Source organism: Neofelis nebulosa, chromosome 2 (genome assembly GCF_028018385.1).
Source record: "Neofelis nebulosa isolate mNeoNeb1 chromosome 2, mNeoNeb1.pri, whole genome shotgun sequence".
Lineage (NCBI taxonomy): Eukaryota > Metazoa > Chordata > Mammalia > Carnivora > Felidae > Neofelis > Neofelis nebulosa.
In genome coordinates, this window is record NC_080783.1 from 18751950 (window position 1) to 18767996 (window position 16047).

The following is a 16047-nucleotide window of genomic DNA, read 5'->3' on the forward strand; positions in this document are numbered from 1 at the left end:
CTCCAAAATATATTTCTATTTATATCCATGCCAACCATGCATGAATTCCCATTCCTCCACTTTTCTTACCAACAATTGTTATTGCCAGAGTTTAAAAGTTTTGCTAAAAACAGTAATTTTTTGTCGTTCTAATTTGCATGTTCCAGCTTACTGATACAGCTGAGTGTCTTTCATATGCTATCAACCATTTCATTTTTGGAATTCCTGTCAAAGTCTGCGCCTATTTTTCTATCAGATTGCCTTTTTTTTTTTTTAGGTAAACTCCACCCCCAGTGTGGAGCTCGAACTTGCAACCCTGAGATCAAGAGTCACATGCTCTATGGACTGAGCCAGCCAGGCACCTCTTTTTGTTTTTTTTTAATGTTTTTTAAAATGTTTTTTTATTTATTTTTGAGACAGAGAGAGACAGAGCATGAGCAGGAGAGGGGCAGAGAGAGAGGGAGACATAGAATCTGAAGCAGGCTCCAGGCTCTGAGCTGTCAGCACAGAGCCTGACGCGGGGCTCGAACTCTTGGACTATGAGATCATGAACTGAGCCAAAGTCGAACGCTTAACCAACTGAGCCACCCAGGCGACCCCCCCCCTTTTTTTTTTAAGTTCTTATGGTGGCTACCAATCCTTTGTCAGGTGTTATAGATATCTTTTCCCACCTTGTGACTTGTCTTTTCCTCTTTACCATGTCATTCAAAGAATAGAATTACTTCATTTCAAAGGAATCAAAAGAATCAATCTTTTTCTTTTATGGTTTGTGCTTTTTTTGTATCTTGCTTAAGAAGTCCTTCTCTCCACCTACGTAGGTCATGAAGACAGTCTTCTATAGTATCTTCTAAAGACTATAGCTTTGCCTTTCACATTTGCCTTTTAGCTATACAGAATTAATTTTTGTGAATGGTTGTACGATAACACTTTCCCTCAAACAAATGGCCAAGTATCTCCAAGCCATTTAGTGAAAAGTTCACACTTTCCCTGATGATCTCTTCCACCACTGATGTTCATCCTTGTTTCGTTTGTGATCTCAAAGTGAAAAATTCCAGTGTGTCACTATTTGTTTGGATGTTTCCTGTAGTTTTTTGTTTTGTTTTGGTTTTTGTTTTTTATTTTTTAAGATTTCATCAGGTTAAGGGCGTTCCCTTCTATTCCTAAGTTGCTAAGAGTTTCTCTCATAACACCTTGAAGGCTGTCTATTATTTTCCTTTATTGAAATTATCTTTTTATTTTTTCTCTCTTAATTTGTTAACCTGGTGGGTTACATTAATTGATTTTCTCTGTTAAACCAACTGTGTGTTCCTGGTGTAAGCTCACCTTTGTCATACTTGAGTATTCTTTCTAAACGTTGCTAAATTTGGTTCTCTCCTTTTGTTTTTGGATAGGCCTGTAATTTTCCATTCTTCTCTTGCCTTTGCCAGGTTTGGGTAATAAAGTTACCAACATACCAAAGTTACATCAAGTCAGATTCATAGACTATGTAGGGGAGTGTGTTGCCACATTTCATATTACTGGGAAGATAAGGCTGGGATTATTTTTTTAAATTTAAAAAAATTTTTTTTTTAACATTTATTTATTTTTGAGCAGAGAGAGACAGAGCATGAACGGGGGAAGGGCAGAGAGAGAGGGAGACACAGAATCGGAAGCAGGCTCCAGGCTCTGAGCCATCAGCCCAGAGCCTGACGCGGGGCTCGAACTCACGGACCGCGAGATCGTGACCTGAGCCGAAGTCGGACACTCAACCGACTGAGCCACCCAGGCGCCCCATTTTTTTAAATTTTTTGATGTTTATTTATTTTCAAGAGAGGGACAGACAGAGCATGAGCAGGAGAGGGGCAGAGAGAGAGGGAGGCACAGAATTCAAAGCAGGCTCAAGGCTCTGAGCTGTCAGCACAGAGCCCAACACGGAGCTCGAACCCATGAACCGTGAGATATGACCTGAGCCAAAGTCGGACATTCAACCTACTGAGTCACCCAAGCGTCCCAAAGGCTGGGATTTTTTTTAATCAGATGTTTGGTAGGACTTGCTGTGAAGCCATCCAGCCTAGTGTTTTCTCTGTGGGAAGATTTTTTGCTACTTATTCACTGGTTTTGATGATTTTAGGTAGGGTGGCCATAAAATTTATTGTCTAATTCTTGAGTCAGTTTTGGTAATTTATACTTCCCTAGAAATGGGCTTATTGGCTCTAAACTTTAACATTTATTGGTATAGAGTTATTGGCAGTATCATCTTCCTATGAATAGTTTTGAAGTTTGCAATGTCTGTGGTTTTGCCCCACACTGGAACTCTCCGGCCTTGCCTAGGTCTGTTTGAAAGGCATCCTGATAGGTCTGTTCTCAGCCTTGGTTTCCCCCAGCTCGGTGCTCATGGATTTTTCTTGTTTTCTGGGCCCTGATCCCGAAGTGCTTAAGCCCTGGCTCTCTCCTGCAGGTCCCCCAAGACCAAGTTCTTCTTCACAGTCATCCCCCAGCCCATCTTGCTGAGCCCGGGCATAACCTTCACGCTCCCCATTATTTTTCGGCCTCTGGAGGAGGTAAGGTTTGCCACTTGGAGGGCACAGGCAGGGAGGGACACAGGCACGATGACCTTGGAAGAGGGAGCAGGGCAGAGCAGCAAGGAGCACCCCGCCCCCCTTGCACCTGTGCGTGTGTGCGTGCATGTGCGCATACACACACACACACACACACACACACACACACACACACACATCCTGCCAGCTATAGCAAAAACTCCAGCTAGTGAAGCCCTGGAGAGGCTCAGACTATAAACTCGCTAAACTGAGGGGGGTTCCCAGTTGGATGTTGGGGGCTAAAATTTGTGCTACTGTATTAGCCACAAGAAAGCCCTAGATTCCTTAGCCCAAAACACTCCCCCAAATACTTTGTTCCTCACCAAAGAGGCCCCATATCTCTGAGACTAGGGCAGTGTTGAAGGACAGGCAACCGGCTTTCCTTCAAGACAAAAAGCGAGGGTCATGGCCCAGCTCACCCCTCAGTGACCGTGTTGGGGGCATGGCCAAGAGCTGGGGCGGGATGTGTGGTCCCTGAATACCATGTAGGTACCACCGATCAGTGACTGCCTGCTCCCCCCACCTCCTCCCGCCCCACCTGCAGAAGGAGTATGTGGACCAGCTATGGTTTGAGAAAGCAGAGGGGATGTTCTGTGTGGACCTGAGGGCCACCCTGCCTTGCCACAGTCTGACCTGCCCACGATCCCTGCAGTTGCCCACGTGTGCCGTGGGGGACATGACTGAGGCCTGGTTGTGCCTGGAAAATGTGGGGTAAGGGGAGCGGCTGAGGCTCCGAGACAGGGAGAGTGAGTGCTGTGAGGAGGGTCCCAGGGAGCTGATGGGGGAAGGGGGAGGGGGAGAGACGGTGGGGCCCAGCATCACCACCTTTCTGAAGTAGGGGCAGCAGACAGAATGAGCTCAGTGACCCTGATCTACACCCCCTCCAGGGACTTGCCCACCTTCTTCACCTGGGAGTTCCCCAGCCCGTTCCAGATACTGCCCACCACGGGGCTGCTGGAGCCAGGCCAGGCCTCTTGCATCAAGGTGACCTTTCATCCCCTTATGGCCACCATCTATGAAGTTCAGGCCACATGCTGGTATGGAGAAGGCAGCAAGCAGAAAAGAAGCATCCAGCTGCAGGGCGTGGGTGAGGTCCGACTTCCCACCTGTCTCCAGAGCCCACCTGCTGCCCGTCACGGGTCTCAAAGCCTCAGTGTGCCCCCTCCGCCTCCCCTGCCGGCCTGTCCTCCACCAGTTTCCCACTCTCCCCCAGCCCTGCAGGCTCTGTCTTTGCTTTGCCTTCCTTGGTGTGGCAGACCAATGTTTCCCTGGGCACACCTACCTTCTTCGAGGGGCTGTTCAGGTGGGGCCACAGAGGCCCCAGGTGGATTTCTTCCCAAGACTGTCTCATCTCCGTCCCAGCCAAATGTGCCCAGCTGCTGGTGAGCATAAAGCAGAAGCGACCAGAGGACCGGGATGCTGAAGGTTTCCAGAAAGTGTTGCACTTCGGCTCTGTTGCTGTGGGCTGCACTGCTGAGAGACAGATCAAGCTCTATAACCCTTCCATGGTACGCGTGGTAGGCGTCCTGTGTATAAGGGGGAGGAGGGGGCATCCCGTGTATAAGGGACTGGAGGGGGTGTCCCGTGTATAAGGGGCTGGAGAGGGTGTCCTTGTATAAGGGGGAGAGGGAACATCCTTTGTATAAGGGGGGAGGGGCATCCCATGTATAAGGGGATGGAGGGGGTGTCCTGTGTATAAGGGGGGGAGGGAATGTCCTGTGTATAAGGAGGGGGCAGACCACAGGGCTGGCTGCTCCTAAAACCCACCCCCTTTACAAAATGCCCTCTTCCTGTCCATACCTTTGGCCCCAAGCCTCGCGTGAACCACGTCTGTTGATACACACATGTGTCAACAGGTGTCAGCTGGTGTCCTCCTCCCTTCTCAGCTGGGGGTTGGGCTGGAGTATCCCTTGACCACCCCCAGAGCAACTCTAAGAGCAGCCCTAAGATTGTCCTAACCCCAGGACCACAGCCAGCCTTTATGATACCTTTGGGAAAGAAAAGAGTGTCCCCAGGCAGTCCCGGTGCAGGGCACACAGCTTGGTCTCCTCCTTCCTCCTGATGGAGGTGGCTTCATGCTCAAACTGACAAGAGGGGCATAGGCTGGACTTCAACTGCCCTCACCCCCTCAGCTGGGCACCTCGGCAAGGACAACTGCCTCACTCTGTGACCTCACCCTTCCTGCCCCCGCCTGGCCCCACAGGTGAGCGCCCCCTTCAGGATCGAAGTGGCCCCAGACATGCTGGCCAAAGATCACACCTTCTCCTGCCCCACTACCAATGGCATTGTGCCTCCGGGAGAGAAGAAATTCGTGTCGGTGTTCTTTCACCCCGAGACCTTGGACATCAGAACTATTGACTACTTGTCCATCATGCCCTCTGGCTGTGCCTCCCACACATTGCTCAAAGTCGTCGGTTTCTGTAGAGGTACTGGCAACCCTAGAATGCTGCCCGGCCTCTGGGGACCGGAGCAGCCAGCCTTTAGGGCAGAGCAGGGCTCTTTGCCAGCTTTTAAGGGTGTGACGCCTTCTTGCCCTTCAGCCTGGGTGTCTGCTGCCCCCTGGTGGGCTCCATGCGGAATCAGTTTTGGACACCTGGAGATCAGGTTCCCCCTGTCATCCCTGGTGACTTGGAGGTCAGCTCAGGTTGCTGGGGTTCTGGGCCTTTCCAGCCCAGCCTTCTGTCTCCAGGCAGCACTGCCTTCCACCAGAGGGACCCTTTCTGAGACATCCTCCAGGAGGCTGATGCCCCAGCCCCACACAGGTGGCAGGGCCTGCTCACAAGAGCCCCATCTCCTATGCCCAGGCCCTGAGGTGTCCCTGCAGCACTGCTGTGTCAACTTCGGCTGGGTCAACCTCAGGGAGACCTTGGAGCAGACCCTGTGGATTGAGAACAAGTCAGACTGCACAGCCTACTTCCAGTTTGCCATTGACTGCCAAGAGAGTGTCTTCGACATCAGACCTGCCTTTGGGACCCTGGTGGGCAAGGCCCGCATGACCTTGCACTGTACCTTCCAGCCCACTCACCCCACCATCTACTCTCGGCGAGTGGCCTGTCTCATCCACCACCAGGTGAGCGGTGGCGGAGGGAGGGAGGAGGGGCTCTGCTGGGAGCTGGAGGAGGCAACCTGAGGCCCAGTGATGAAGACAATGCTTGGTGATCACGGCCCTGTATTCCGGAACTTCTGCTTGGATCATCTCTCCAGGGCCTCAGCCTGGCTTTTGGAGCCAGAGCTTGGCCAGGGTCACACGAAGGCTCACTCGGAGCCAGGCAGGTATGCCAGTCTCGCCCTGACGACTGCCAGGCCGAAGGCTTTGCTGCTGCTGCTGCTGCTGCTGCTGCTGCTGCTGCTAATAGGCTGGGAAGAGAGAGGGGAGACTGGATTCACCCCTCACAGCATGTGCGGGGCAGAGAGCCTTGAAGTGAGGACCCAACTCAGGGCCCTGGGGAAAGTCATACAAATTGTGCCCTGACCAGCTGACTCCTGGCCAAGGTGGTGAGTGGGGGCTGAAATCCAGCCTCACCCAGACACATGTCACAGGACCCACTGTTCCTGGACCTGATTGGGACCTGCCACTCGGACAGCACCAAGCCAGCCATCCTGAGACCTCAGCACCTTGCTTGGTACCGCACACACCTGGCGCGGGGCCTGACGCTCTACCCTCCAGACATCCTGGGCACCATGCTGAGGGAGAAGAAGCTGGAGCAGGATAAGAATGGGGCCCTCCTGATTCCTACTGAGGTTTGATGGACCCTTTGGGGCTCCCCACAGACAGGCTACCCTCCCCAGGTTCATGCCCCCTTCTCTAGAAACTCTTGGGAAACCCTGTGCCCCCAGAGCCCTGTGGGTGCCATCAGTAGTTGGGGATTGTTTGTGTGGAGCCCTTGTAGCCTTTTCCAGGAAGGGGCGTGTGGATGAGGAGCAGTGGCGAAAGGAGTGGCAGTTGGGCCCCTGCTCACCTGTCTCTCCACACACAGGCCCCGGAGAACGTGTCAGCCCCACAGTATCCTCTGATCTCCCCCATGAATGAGTACTTCTTCGATGGTACCAGCGACATAGCCATCTTCCCTCCACCTGTCAGCATAGAGCCCACTGATGTGGATTTCGGTGCCTGCCCTGGGCCCGGGGACCCCAACCCTGTCCCCCTGTGCCTGATGAACCACACCAAAGGCAAGATCACAGTGGTCTGGACACGGAGGTCTGACTGCCCCTTCTGGGTGACCCCAGACACCTGTGATGTGCCCCCACTCAAGTCCATGGCCATGCGCCTGCACTTCCATCCGCCTTACCCTAACTGCCTGTACGCTGTGGAGCTGGAGGCCTTCGCTGTCTATAAGGTGTGTGCAGGGAGACGAGATGGGGGTGGGGAGGGCTGCCTCTCTTCCCTGGAACCTGAACAGCAGGGTGGGGTTGGAGGGGGAGGTGCTGCTGTGAGATCCATCCTCTCTGTGCCAAGCTCCTCCTTGGCTGGATAGTGGTCCTTACTGGTTTGCCTTCTCCCAGGCTCATGGGCTTGCCTTGGCCAAGGGGCTTCTTAGCCCATCTGATTATGTCTCACTTATATGTGGTCTCCCACTCACTCCAGAGGGAGCACCCAGCTGGGGTCAAGCCTCTTGGGAAAATTTGGCATACAAGGAGCATCTCCCTAGGGCTCGTTAGGAGGTGGTCCATCCAAAGACCCATGGGCAGGAGGAACCAGGGTCTGGGGCACTGAGTCAGGGGTGCTGGGTAATTAGGTGTGTGTCAGGGGGAGGAGCTTCTAGCACAACTTCCTTTGGCTGGGGAACTCAGACCACAGGCTGTGCCCAGCCCAGCCTCTTGGTCCCAGATGCTGGTCGCACCCTCTTCAACTCTGGTCCTGCTTTTTCCTTTCCTTGTTGGCTCTGCCCACCCTGCTGTTCTTTCCCAGAGGCCAGGTGCTGGGGCCGAGAGAAAAGTAGAGTCCCTTACCAGCTATGTGACCCTGGGCAAGTCCTTTAATGTCCCCGAGCCCTGGTCTTTTCATCTAAAAATTTGGGGCCATATCCGAACTTTTGAGAAGGACTTCCAAAGCTTAGTCTTTAATTGCCTCCATTCTAATATCTTGGCAGTGGGAAAATGCAGAGTTTTGTAGGCATAAGGCTGTGGACACCTGGCTTTGCCAAGGCTGAGCCCTCCAGATTTTTAGGCTGCTGGCTTTATAGCCTGCACTGTCTGATAGGGCAACCACCAGCCACATGTGGCTACCGAACACCTGAAGTGTGACTAGTCCAAACTGACATATGTCGTAAGACAGGCCTTCAAAGACTTAGCACGAAAAGAGTGTGAAGTAGCTCACGCGTCACTTAGATATTGACTATATGTTGAAATGATAAGATTTTGGATCTATTAGGGTAAATAAAACATATCCCTGAAATTAATTTCCCGTGTTTCACTTTGTTAACGTGGCTGCTAGAACATGTAACATTACGTTTGCGGCTTGCATTTGTGGCTCGTGTTCTATTTTGATTGGCCAGCACTTCTCCAGGCACATTCCTGCAGGATGAATGCTGTTCTCACATCCCAGCCCCAGCCTTGTCCTTGTGCTGTTGTGGTTATTAAAGAGCATATTTGCTGAGTGCTCAGCGTGGGCCTGGCACACTGCAGTTGGAACTGTCAGGATGGTTGTTCTCTGCACTGCCTTCCCAGGGAACCCCTCTCTCTGTGCCCAATGTGGGACTCCTGCAGTGCAGAGGAGGAGCTAGGGGGCCCCACAGGGTCAGACACAGGAATTCTGAGCTTGTCCTTGGGTCCGCCCCCCTGCAGGTCCTCCAGAACTACCATAACATCGAGGAGGACTGTACCGTGTGCCCCTCCTGGTGCCTGACCCTCCGCACACGAGGCCATAGCTATTTTGCTGCCTTGGAGCCCCACATCCCTCAATATTCTCTGGACGCCCCCAAGGTGAGCGTGGCCCCAGTAGCAGTGGGAGGTGGGACAGGGGAGCTCGGCTTCTGCTTTGGCCATCTCTGCACTCTGATGCCCTGAGAAACATCCCAGCACCCTCTGGGGCCATCTCAACCTCCCCCACCACTAGCCCCTGGGGCTCTGGGCATGGAGGACTGGGGCTTGGACCACTGGTTCCCTCCCTGATCCATCTGAGATACTCCCTGGGCCTCTCATGCTAAGGTTTAAAATTCTCTAGCTCTTTCATTTGTCTGTGCTTGTTTACTGAGCACCTGCTAGGGGTATGGCCACTCACACCATGAGCCCCTGCCCTTGGACATTGGGCAGGCCAGTGAGGGTCACAGAGTTGGTCCCTCAGCTTCCTGAGTCATAATTCCCAGGCCTCTCTGAAGGGCTCTTGGAGGCCCTGTATGACCTGGGCAGCCAGATGACAGATGGTTTAAAAGCACAGACCTTGGAGCCAGACGGCCAAGTTCCTTCGACACCTCTTCCCAGCTTCCCTTACCTTTGTTGCCCTTTTCATCTGTCTCCCCTACCCTCTCACACCTCATATTGTTGGAAAGGTGCTGCTTTGGGGCACTGTGCTAGGGGGTGATCCTGCCCCCCCTCCCCAGCTGCACATTTGCTCTCCAGTCCCCCGACTGACTTCACCTCCGAGGTTCAGCTCAAATCCCTCCCTGACTGCATGAGGTTCCCCTCCCTGACCCCTGTCCCTTTCCCTTGGCCAGTTCATCCCAGCAGTTTGTGGCCTTTACTGCCATCCACCAGATTTTGGGCCTGTGTCACCCCTGCACTGCCTCACATACGTGCACTTTTGCCCCAGCTGGATGGGCCACCCTGGCCAGCAATTTCAGGCCTTGTGTTTTATGTAGCCTGAAGCTGGCCACACCCTATGTGCTTAAGAGATGTTTGGGAGCCAGGATTTCTGGGGCCTTCCCTTTCTCAAAGTGGGGTTCCCCTCAGCCACCTAGATGAGAATCATCTATAAAAGCTTATTTAAGTGTGGAGGTTCCTCAAAAAATTAAAAATAGACCTACCCTATGACCCAGCAATAGCACTGCTAGGAATTTACCCAAGGGATACAGGAGTACTGACGCATAGGGGCACTTGTACCCCAATGTTTATAGCAGCACTCTCAACAATAGCCAAATTATGGAAAGAGCCTAAATGTCCATCAACTGATGAATGGATAAAGAAATTGTGGTTTATATACACAATGGAGTACTACGTGCCAATGAGAAAGAATGAAATATGGCCCTTTGTAGCAACGTGGATGGAACTGGAGAGTGTGATGCTAAGTGAAATAAGCCATACAGAGAAAGACAGATACCATATGGTTTCACTCTTATGTGGATCCTGAGAAACTTAACAGAATCTCATGGGGGAGGGGAAGGAAAAAAAAAAAAGAGGTTAGAGTGGAAGAGAGCCAAAGCATAAAAGACTCTTAAAAACTGAGAACAAACTGAGGGTTGATGGGGGGTGGGAGGGAGGGGAGGGTGGGTGATGGGTATTGAGGAAGGCACCTTTTGGGATGAGCACTGGGTATTGTATAGAAACCAATTTGACAATAAACTTCATATATTGAAAAAAAAAAAGAAAGAAAGAAAGAAAGAAAGAAAGAAAGAAAGAAAGAAAGAAAGAAAGAAAGAAAGAAAAGGCTGTTTATCCCAGTTTCTGGACCAGGATCTCTGAAAGTGAGTTCTCCAAAGGATGATTTGAGGGCATCTGGGTGGCTCAGTCACTTGAGTGTCCAATTCTTGATTTTGGCTCAGGTCATGATCTCACAGTTCATGGGATCGAGCCCCACATCAGGCTTGGGATTCTCTCTCTTTCAAAAATAAGTAAATAAACATGAAGGAAAAAAAGGTGATTTGAGGGCACCCTAAAATGAAAGACCTACTTAACTTTGAGGAGATCTCAAGCCTGTGTTTCCTGGGCCCACTTCCTATGGCCATTCTATCTCACTGTCCAGAGGTTTCTGGAGGACAGAAGCATTTTTTGGTGCCAAGCTGTGTCCCTCCATTCCCTGCTCCCAGGGTAGTGATTGGGATGTGTGGAGGTGCCTTGGATCTCCTTGGAGACAGGCCCACATAGACTTCCCTGAGTGTGTATATTGGTGGGGTAAGGGAGGCGGGTGTGTAGATCTGAGCGTGGGTCCCTCTTGTCTCGCACCCCAGCTCTTTCCTGCAGTGTCCCCCAGCGAACCCTCCTACCGCAGCCTGCTCTTGATCAACAAAGGCTCCATGCTGTTGACCTTCAACCTGGCGCCCCAAAGCAGCTCAGACATCTCCTTGCGGCCCAGTTCAGGCCTTGTGGCCCCGGGAGCCCACCAGATCTTCCTCATCTGTACTTACCCGAAGGGCAACGCTTGGAAGCAACACATTTTCTACTTGCAGTTCAATTTTTGTCCCCAGTATCTCAAGGTAAAAGGCAAAGCTAGGGGACTGGGTCCTGAGGAGCGAGCCACAGTCTGGGGCTTCCCTTTTCAAAGCCAAATTCTTGGGTTGACCTCTAAAGCTCCCCTAAAGTAGTCAGGGGGCTGCTCCTCTCCCAGGAAGTGCCATAGCAGGGAGAGGGCACCTTGGCCACATCTGTGAACAGCTCTCTTAACCCCAGGGCCCAGCATATCCACCTCAAGGTGTCTGGAACAAGAAAAGGGGTGCAGATGTCCCAAAGGAATAAGTGGGGGGCAATACAAGACTCATATCTGCAGATAGTAGAAGGGTGTTTGGGGCGGGGCCAGGGAAAGGGGTCAGGGTGGTGGCCCCATCTGGCCCATGGAATGGTCTGCACATCCTCTCTTGGTCTCCGAATTCTTTTTAAGAGCCATCTCCTGGGTCAGACACTGCCTACTCGGCTTTGACAGAAGCTGTCTATGCCCAGACTGGAGGAGGGCCTTTTGCTGCCCTCTCCAAGGGGGAAAAGCTCCCCACCCTGGCTTCTTGAACATTTGGGGGAGCCAGGTGAGGTCAGAGCTCTTCTCTCCCTCCTCCGGCCCCAGGAGGTAAGCATGCAGAGCCGGGAGGAGCCCCTACATCTGAAGCTGGACACCTGTAAGAGCGTGTTCTTCAAGCCCACCTGGGTGGGCTCCTCCTCCAGCAGCCTCTTCACCTTCCGCAACCCCTCGCGTCTGCCGCTGGAGTTTGAATGGAGGGTTTCCGAGCAACACCGGAAGATGCTGGCCGTCCACCCCGCTAGGGGACTTATCCAGCCCAGTGAGAGCCTTGTGAGTGCCCTGCCCCACTGCTGGGGGCCCGAGGGAAGGAAATAGCTGGGATTCAAGGGAAGAGGGACCCATGCTCCTATCTACATGCTCCTCCCACCCCCAGCTAATAAACACACTGGGGGAAGTCTATGTGGACTATGGTGGGCCATCTCCAAGGACATCCAAGGTCATCCTTGCTTTCACCACCATCTGTTACTCTTGCCTGTGAGGGGCCAGGCTTACCGTGTGCACCCTCCCACTCAATCTGTAATCACCTCCCTTGCCTTCTAAGTAGGTGTGACAGTTACCCCTGTCATAACTCCCATTTTACAAAGAAGAATTGAGACTTAGAGCAGAAAAAGTCATTTACTAAGATCGTAAATTAGGAGGTGCAGAGCTGGAACTTGAACCAGAGTTTCAAGGGGCAAGTCCACTCTCCCTCCACGGTCCCCAAAGCTGTGAGATGGCTGGGAGGTGGTTTGGAGCAGCTGTATTTGGGGCCAAATGGGTGGGGTGTCATTAAGGCATGAGGAAGGGTACTCCTTGAGATCTGAGCAGCAGTCTGGAGGGGGACACAGGCTGGGGCCCAAACTAGCAGAGCCTCATTCCCTGGTCTAGGGCCTTATAGACCATTTGGGGGACCAGATTTGGGCCAAGGCCACCAACACACAGTGTCTGGAAGAACCCAGGTAGTAGTGAGGTGAGAGACCACACAGGCCCTGGAGTCAGCTTTGAGAGTTCACACCCCAGCTCCCACCAAGCACTCTCACCAGCTGTGTGACCTTGAGCAAGTTCCCTGCGCCTGGGTGGCTCAGTCAGTTGAGCGTCTGACTCTTGATTTAAGCTCAGATCATGATCTCAGGATCATGAGAAATGAGCTCTGAGTCAGGCTCCGAGCTGGGCATGGTTGAGATTTTCTCTCCCTGCCTCCCTCTCCCTTTTCTTTTGCCCCTCCCCCCCTGATGTGCCAGAGTGCTTTCTGTCTCTCTCTCTCAAAAAGAAAAAAGAAAGAAAGGAAAGGAAAGGACAGGAAAAGACAGGAAGGAAGGAAGGAAAGAAGGAAGAAAATGAGGTACTAAAATAATACCACTTAGCTGGTGGGGATAAAGGATTGAGGGACTGAGGGAGATAACATAACATATGATGTGTGACAAGTGCCTGACATGGGGTAAACACTCAGAAAGGGGTACCGTAGCTTGATATTCTCAGATGCCAGGGGCCTGGGCAGGGGGTTCTGGAGAGCCCCATGCAGGGATGATCTCTCTGACCCCAGACGGTGACGTGGACCTTCAGCCCGCTGAAGGAGACCAAGTACCTGTTCCGAGTGGGGATGTGGGTCTGGGAAGCCGGTCTGCCCCCAGACACCAAGCCCCCCGCTACCACCCACTACATGCTCCGGCTGGTGGGCATGGGCATCACCAGCAGGCTCTCTGTGAGTAGGGGAACTCTGGCAGGTGGGGCTGGGAGCTGGGGCTCTGGGGGCCAGGGCATAGGTGGCGGGGGCGGGGGGAAGGCCCCGGGGTGCCCGACTCCAAGAGGGCAGGGGATGGGAGCCCTCTGGCCCTGCCCTGCCTTGGAGATTCCCTGAAGCCAGGGGTGGGAAAGCCAGGGCTGTGGCTGGCTGACTCGGACCCTCAGGCAAAGGAAAAGGAGCTGGATTTCGGGAACCTGCTGGTGAACAGCAAGCAGTCCAGGTTGCTGGTGCTTCTGAACGACGGCAACTGCACCCTATATTATCGCCTGTTCCTGGAACAGTGTAGCCCTGAGGTCATGGACGACAGCCCACTTGGTACTCAGGCCTGGGCTTGGACTGGGGCAAGGGAGGCAGGCAGTGAGACTGGTTAAGACTGGTTAGGGGCGCCTGGGGGGCTCAGTCGGTTGAGCATCTGACTCCTGATTTTGGCTCAGGTCATGATCCCAGGGTTGTGCATCGAGCACCCCCCACCACACACATCAGGCTCCACAATGAGCAGGGAACCTGCTTAAGATTCTGTCTCTCTCCTTCTGCCCCTCCCCTGTTCGCTCTCATGCATGCACTTGCTCTCTCAAATTAAAAAAAAAAAAAAAAAAAAGGTTAACCAGATCATGGTTTGGGGGCAGGCAGAGCAGGGCTTAAAACTTGGTGTTTCTACCTTTCGATGTGTGGTATTGGGCAGTTCACTCTCTGAGCCTCAGCTTCCTCATCTGTAAAATGGGACTATTGTTGGCACCTACCTCACAGGGCTGCTGAGTGGAGCAAAGTGCTTAGCAGGTGCCCATGACATGAACACTGGTTGCCTCTGTCTGGTCTGGGAGGAGGGACTCTGCTCCCCGCTTCCCAGCTCTGGGCCTGCTCTCTAGCCGGTTCTCTGCTGGTCCCGGAGAGGGTATCTGGGAAGGAGCAAGAGGAGAGACCGGGACTCTCTGGCCTGCACTGAGGGCCTCTTCTACCCTTGACCCCACCTGGGTCATCCCTGAGCAGCTTTGCAAATGGACCGTACAGAGGGCAGAATGCCACCCCGGTCCCAGGACACCATCTGCTTGTCGGCATGTCCCAACCGCCGGTCCCAGTACTCCTGGATTATCAGCTACTCCCTCCTCTCACACAGAGGTACCTGGGCCATCTGGCAGAATCAGGGTCAGGGAGGAAAGGGGGAGGGCTGTGTGAGCAGGACTTGGGGCGGAAGGGTGCTGAGGTTCCGGACAGGGAAAGCAGAGTGAGTGTTAGCGTGCAAGGGTGTGCCTTTGGGTGAATGGCATGTATGTCTCGTGCCAACCACATGCGTCTGTGTGTATGTGTGCCTGTGTGTGCCTGAGCCGTGGAGGGCTCAGTGTGAAGGGTTTGGAGCTGTGCCTATTTACTGTGGGATCTTAAGACAAATCCCCAACCACGTGGGGGCCTCAGCTTCCTCCTCTACAAAATGGAGCTGTTACCAGCTTGCTCCGGGGCCCACTGGGAGGAGTCTGGGGCAGCACAGAAGAGTGGCTAAGAGCCTAGATCCGAGCCAGACTGCCTGGGATTGGATCCTGGTCCGAGCATTCACTAGCTGTGTAATTTTAGCAAATTGTTTAACCACCCTCTGCCTCAGTTTCCGCATAGTAAAATGGGAATAATAATGGTGCACAGGCCAAAAAAAAAAAAAAAGAAAAAAAGTACTGATACATGTTACCACATCGATGAACCTTGAAAACATTAGGCCAAGCAAAAGAAGCCAGTCACAAAAAAAGCCACATATTGTATGATTCCATTGATATGAAATGTCCAGAATAGGCAAATCTGTAGAGACAGAATGCAGATCAGTGGTTGCCAGGGACGGGGGGAGGGGAGAATGGGGACTGACAGCTACTTGGTACCAGGTTTCTTTCTGGGGTGATGAACATGCTCTAATATGGACAGTGGTAATGGTTGCACGACTCTAATATACGAAAAATCTGAATTGTGTGTGTTTAAAGGGTTAATTTTATGGCATATAAATTACATCTCTTTTTTTTATAAATTATTTTAAGTTTATTTATTTTGAGACAGAGAGAGTATGAGCAAGGGAGGGGCAGAGAGAGAGTCCCAAGCAGGCTCTACAGGGTCAGCGCAGAAAGCCAAAATCAAGAGTCAGATGTTTAACCGACTCAGCCACCCAGGGGCCCCTAAATTATATCTCAATAAAGCTGTTAGTGAAAGTTAGTTTGAAAACAGTAATGAACGGTGCACATTAGATACAGTGATGCATGAAGAGCACTTAAGACAATGCCTGACATGGAGTGCCTGGGTGGCTCAGTGGGTGAAGCCTCCGACTTTGGCTCAGGTCATGATCTCACGGCTCGTGGGTTCGAGCCCCACGTCAGAGCCTGGAACCTGCTTCGAATTCTGTGTCTCCCTCTCTCTCTGCCCCTCCCCTGCTTGAGCTCTGTCTCTCTCAAAGATAAATAAACATTTAAAAAAAAAAAAAGACAATGTTTGACACATAGAAAGTATCTGACAAGGCTTCACTGTTGGCTGGAAACGTCCCAGAGCCTGGGAGACACCTGCTGTTCCTGACAAGGGTCCCAGGCAGGTTGTCCTACACCCTCAGCCTGTGTGCTCTGCTCTGCCCCAGGGCAGCTGGGAGGTGAGGCCACTCCTCTCTCCCACATGTCTTCCGCCTAGATAACAAGGCTGGGGAGAAGCAGGAGCTGTGTCACGTCTTCTTGACGGCTGTGTACCCCTTACTCTCCATCCTGGACGTCTGCTCCATGGGCAGCGCTGAGGGCATCACCCGGAAGCACCTGTGGCACCTCTTCTCCCTGGACAGGCTCAACAGTTACTTGGAGCGCGACCCTACCCCCGAGGAGCTCACCTATAAGGTGCCTACCCGGCACAGGTGAGGTGGGCGGACAGAAGGGGCAGGG

General features: G+C 52.6%; 1 protein-coding gene across 9 annotated transcripts in view; it reads left to right on the forward strand.

Annotated features, from left to right (window-relative positions):
• CFAP65 (cilia and flagella associated protein 65) overlaps positions 1 to 16047 on the forward strand; it is a 35792-nt gene that overhangs the window by 5777 nt on the left and 13968 nt on the right. For all 9 annotated transcript variants that reach the window (XR_009255198.1, XM_058704500.1, XM_058704535.1 and 6 more), the window contains 15 exons: positions 2417 to 2519; positions 3100 to 3266; positions 3443 to 3642; positions 3918 to 4063; positions 4759 to 4981; positions 5360 to 5625; positions 6096 to 6296; positions 6533 to 6892; positions 8340 to 8477; positions 10658 to 10903; positions 11482 to 11706; positions 12959 to 13117; positions 13324 to 13474; positions 14147 to 14275; positions 15806 to 16019. Coding sequence is in view for 8 of the 9 variants with exons in the window: in XM_058704500.1 (XP_058560483.1) it covers positions 2417 to 2519; positions 3100 to 3266; positions 3443 to 3642; positions 3918 to 4063; positions 4759 to 4981; positions 5360 to 5625; positions 6096 to 6296; positions 6533 to 6892; positions 8340 to 8477; positions 10658 to 10903; positions 11482 to 11706; positions 12959 to 13117; positions 13324 to 13474; positions 14147 to 14275; positions 15806 to 16019 (2928 nt within the window). In the remaining variant the exon portion in view is untranslated. The remainder of the gene's footprint in view (positions 1 to 2416; positions 2520 to 3099; positions 3267 to 3442; positions 3643 to 3917; positions 4064 to 4758; positions 4982 to 5359; positions 5626 to 6095; positions 6297 to 6532; positions 6893 to 8339; positions 8478 to 10657; positions 10904 to 11481; positions 11707 to 12958; positions 13118 to 13323; positions 13475 to 14146; positions 14276 to 15805; positions 16020 to 16047) is intronic.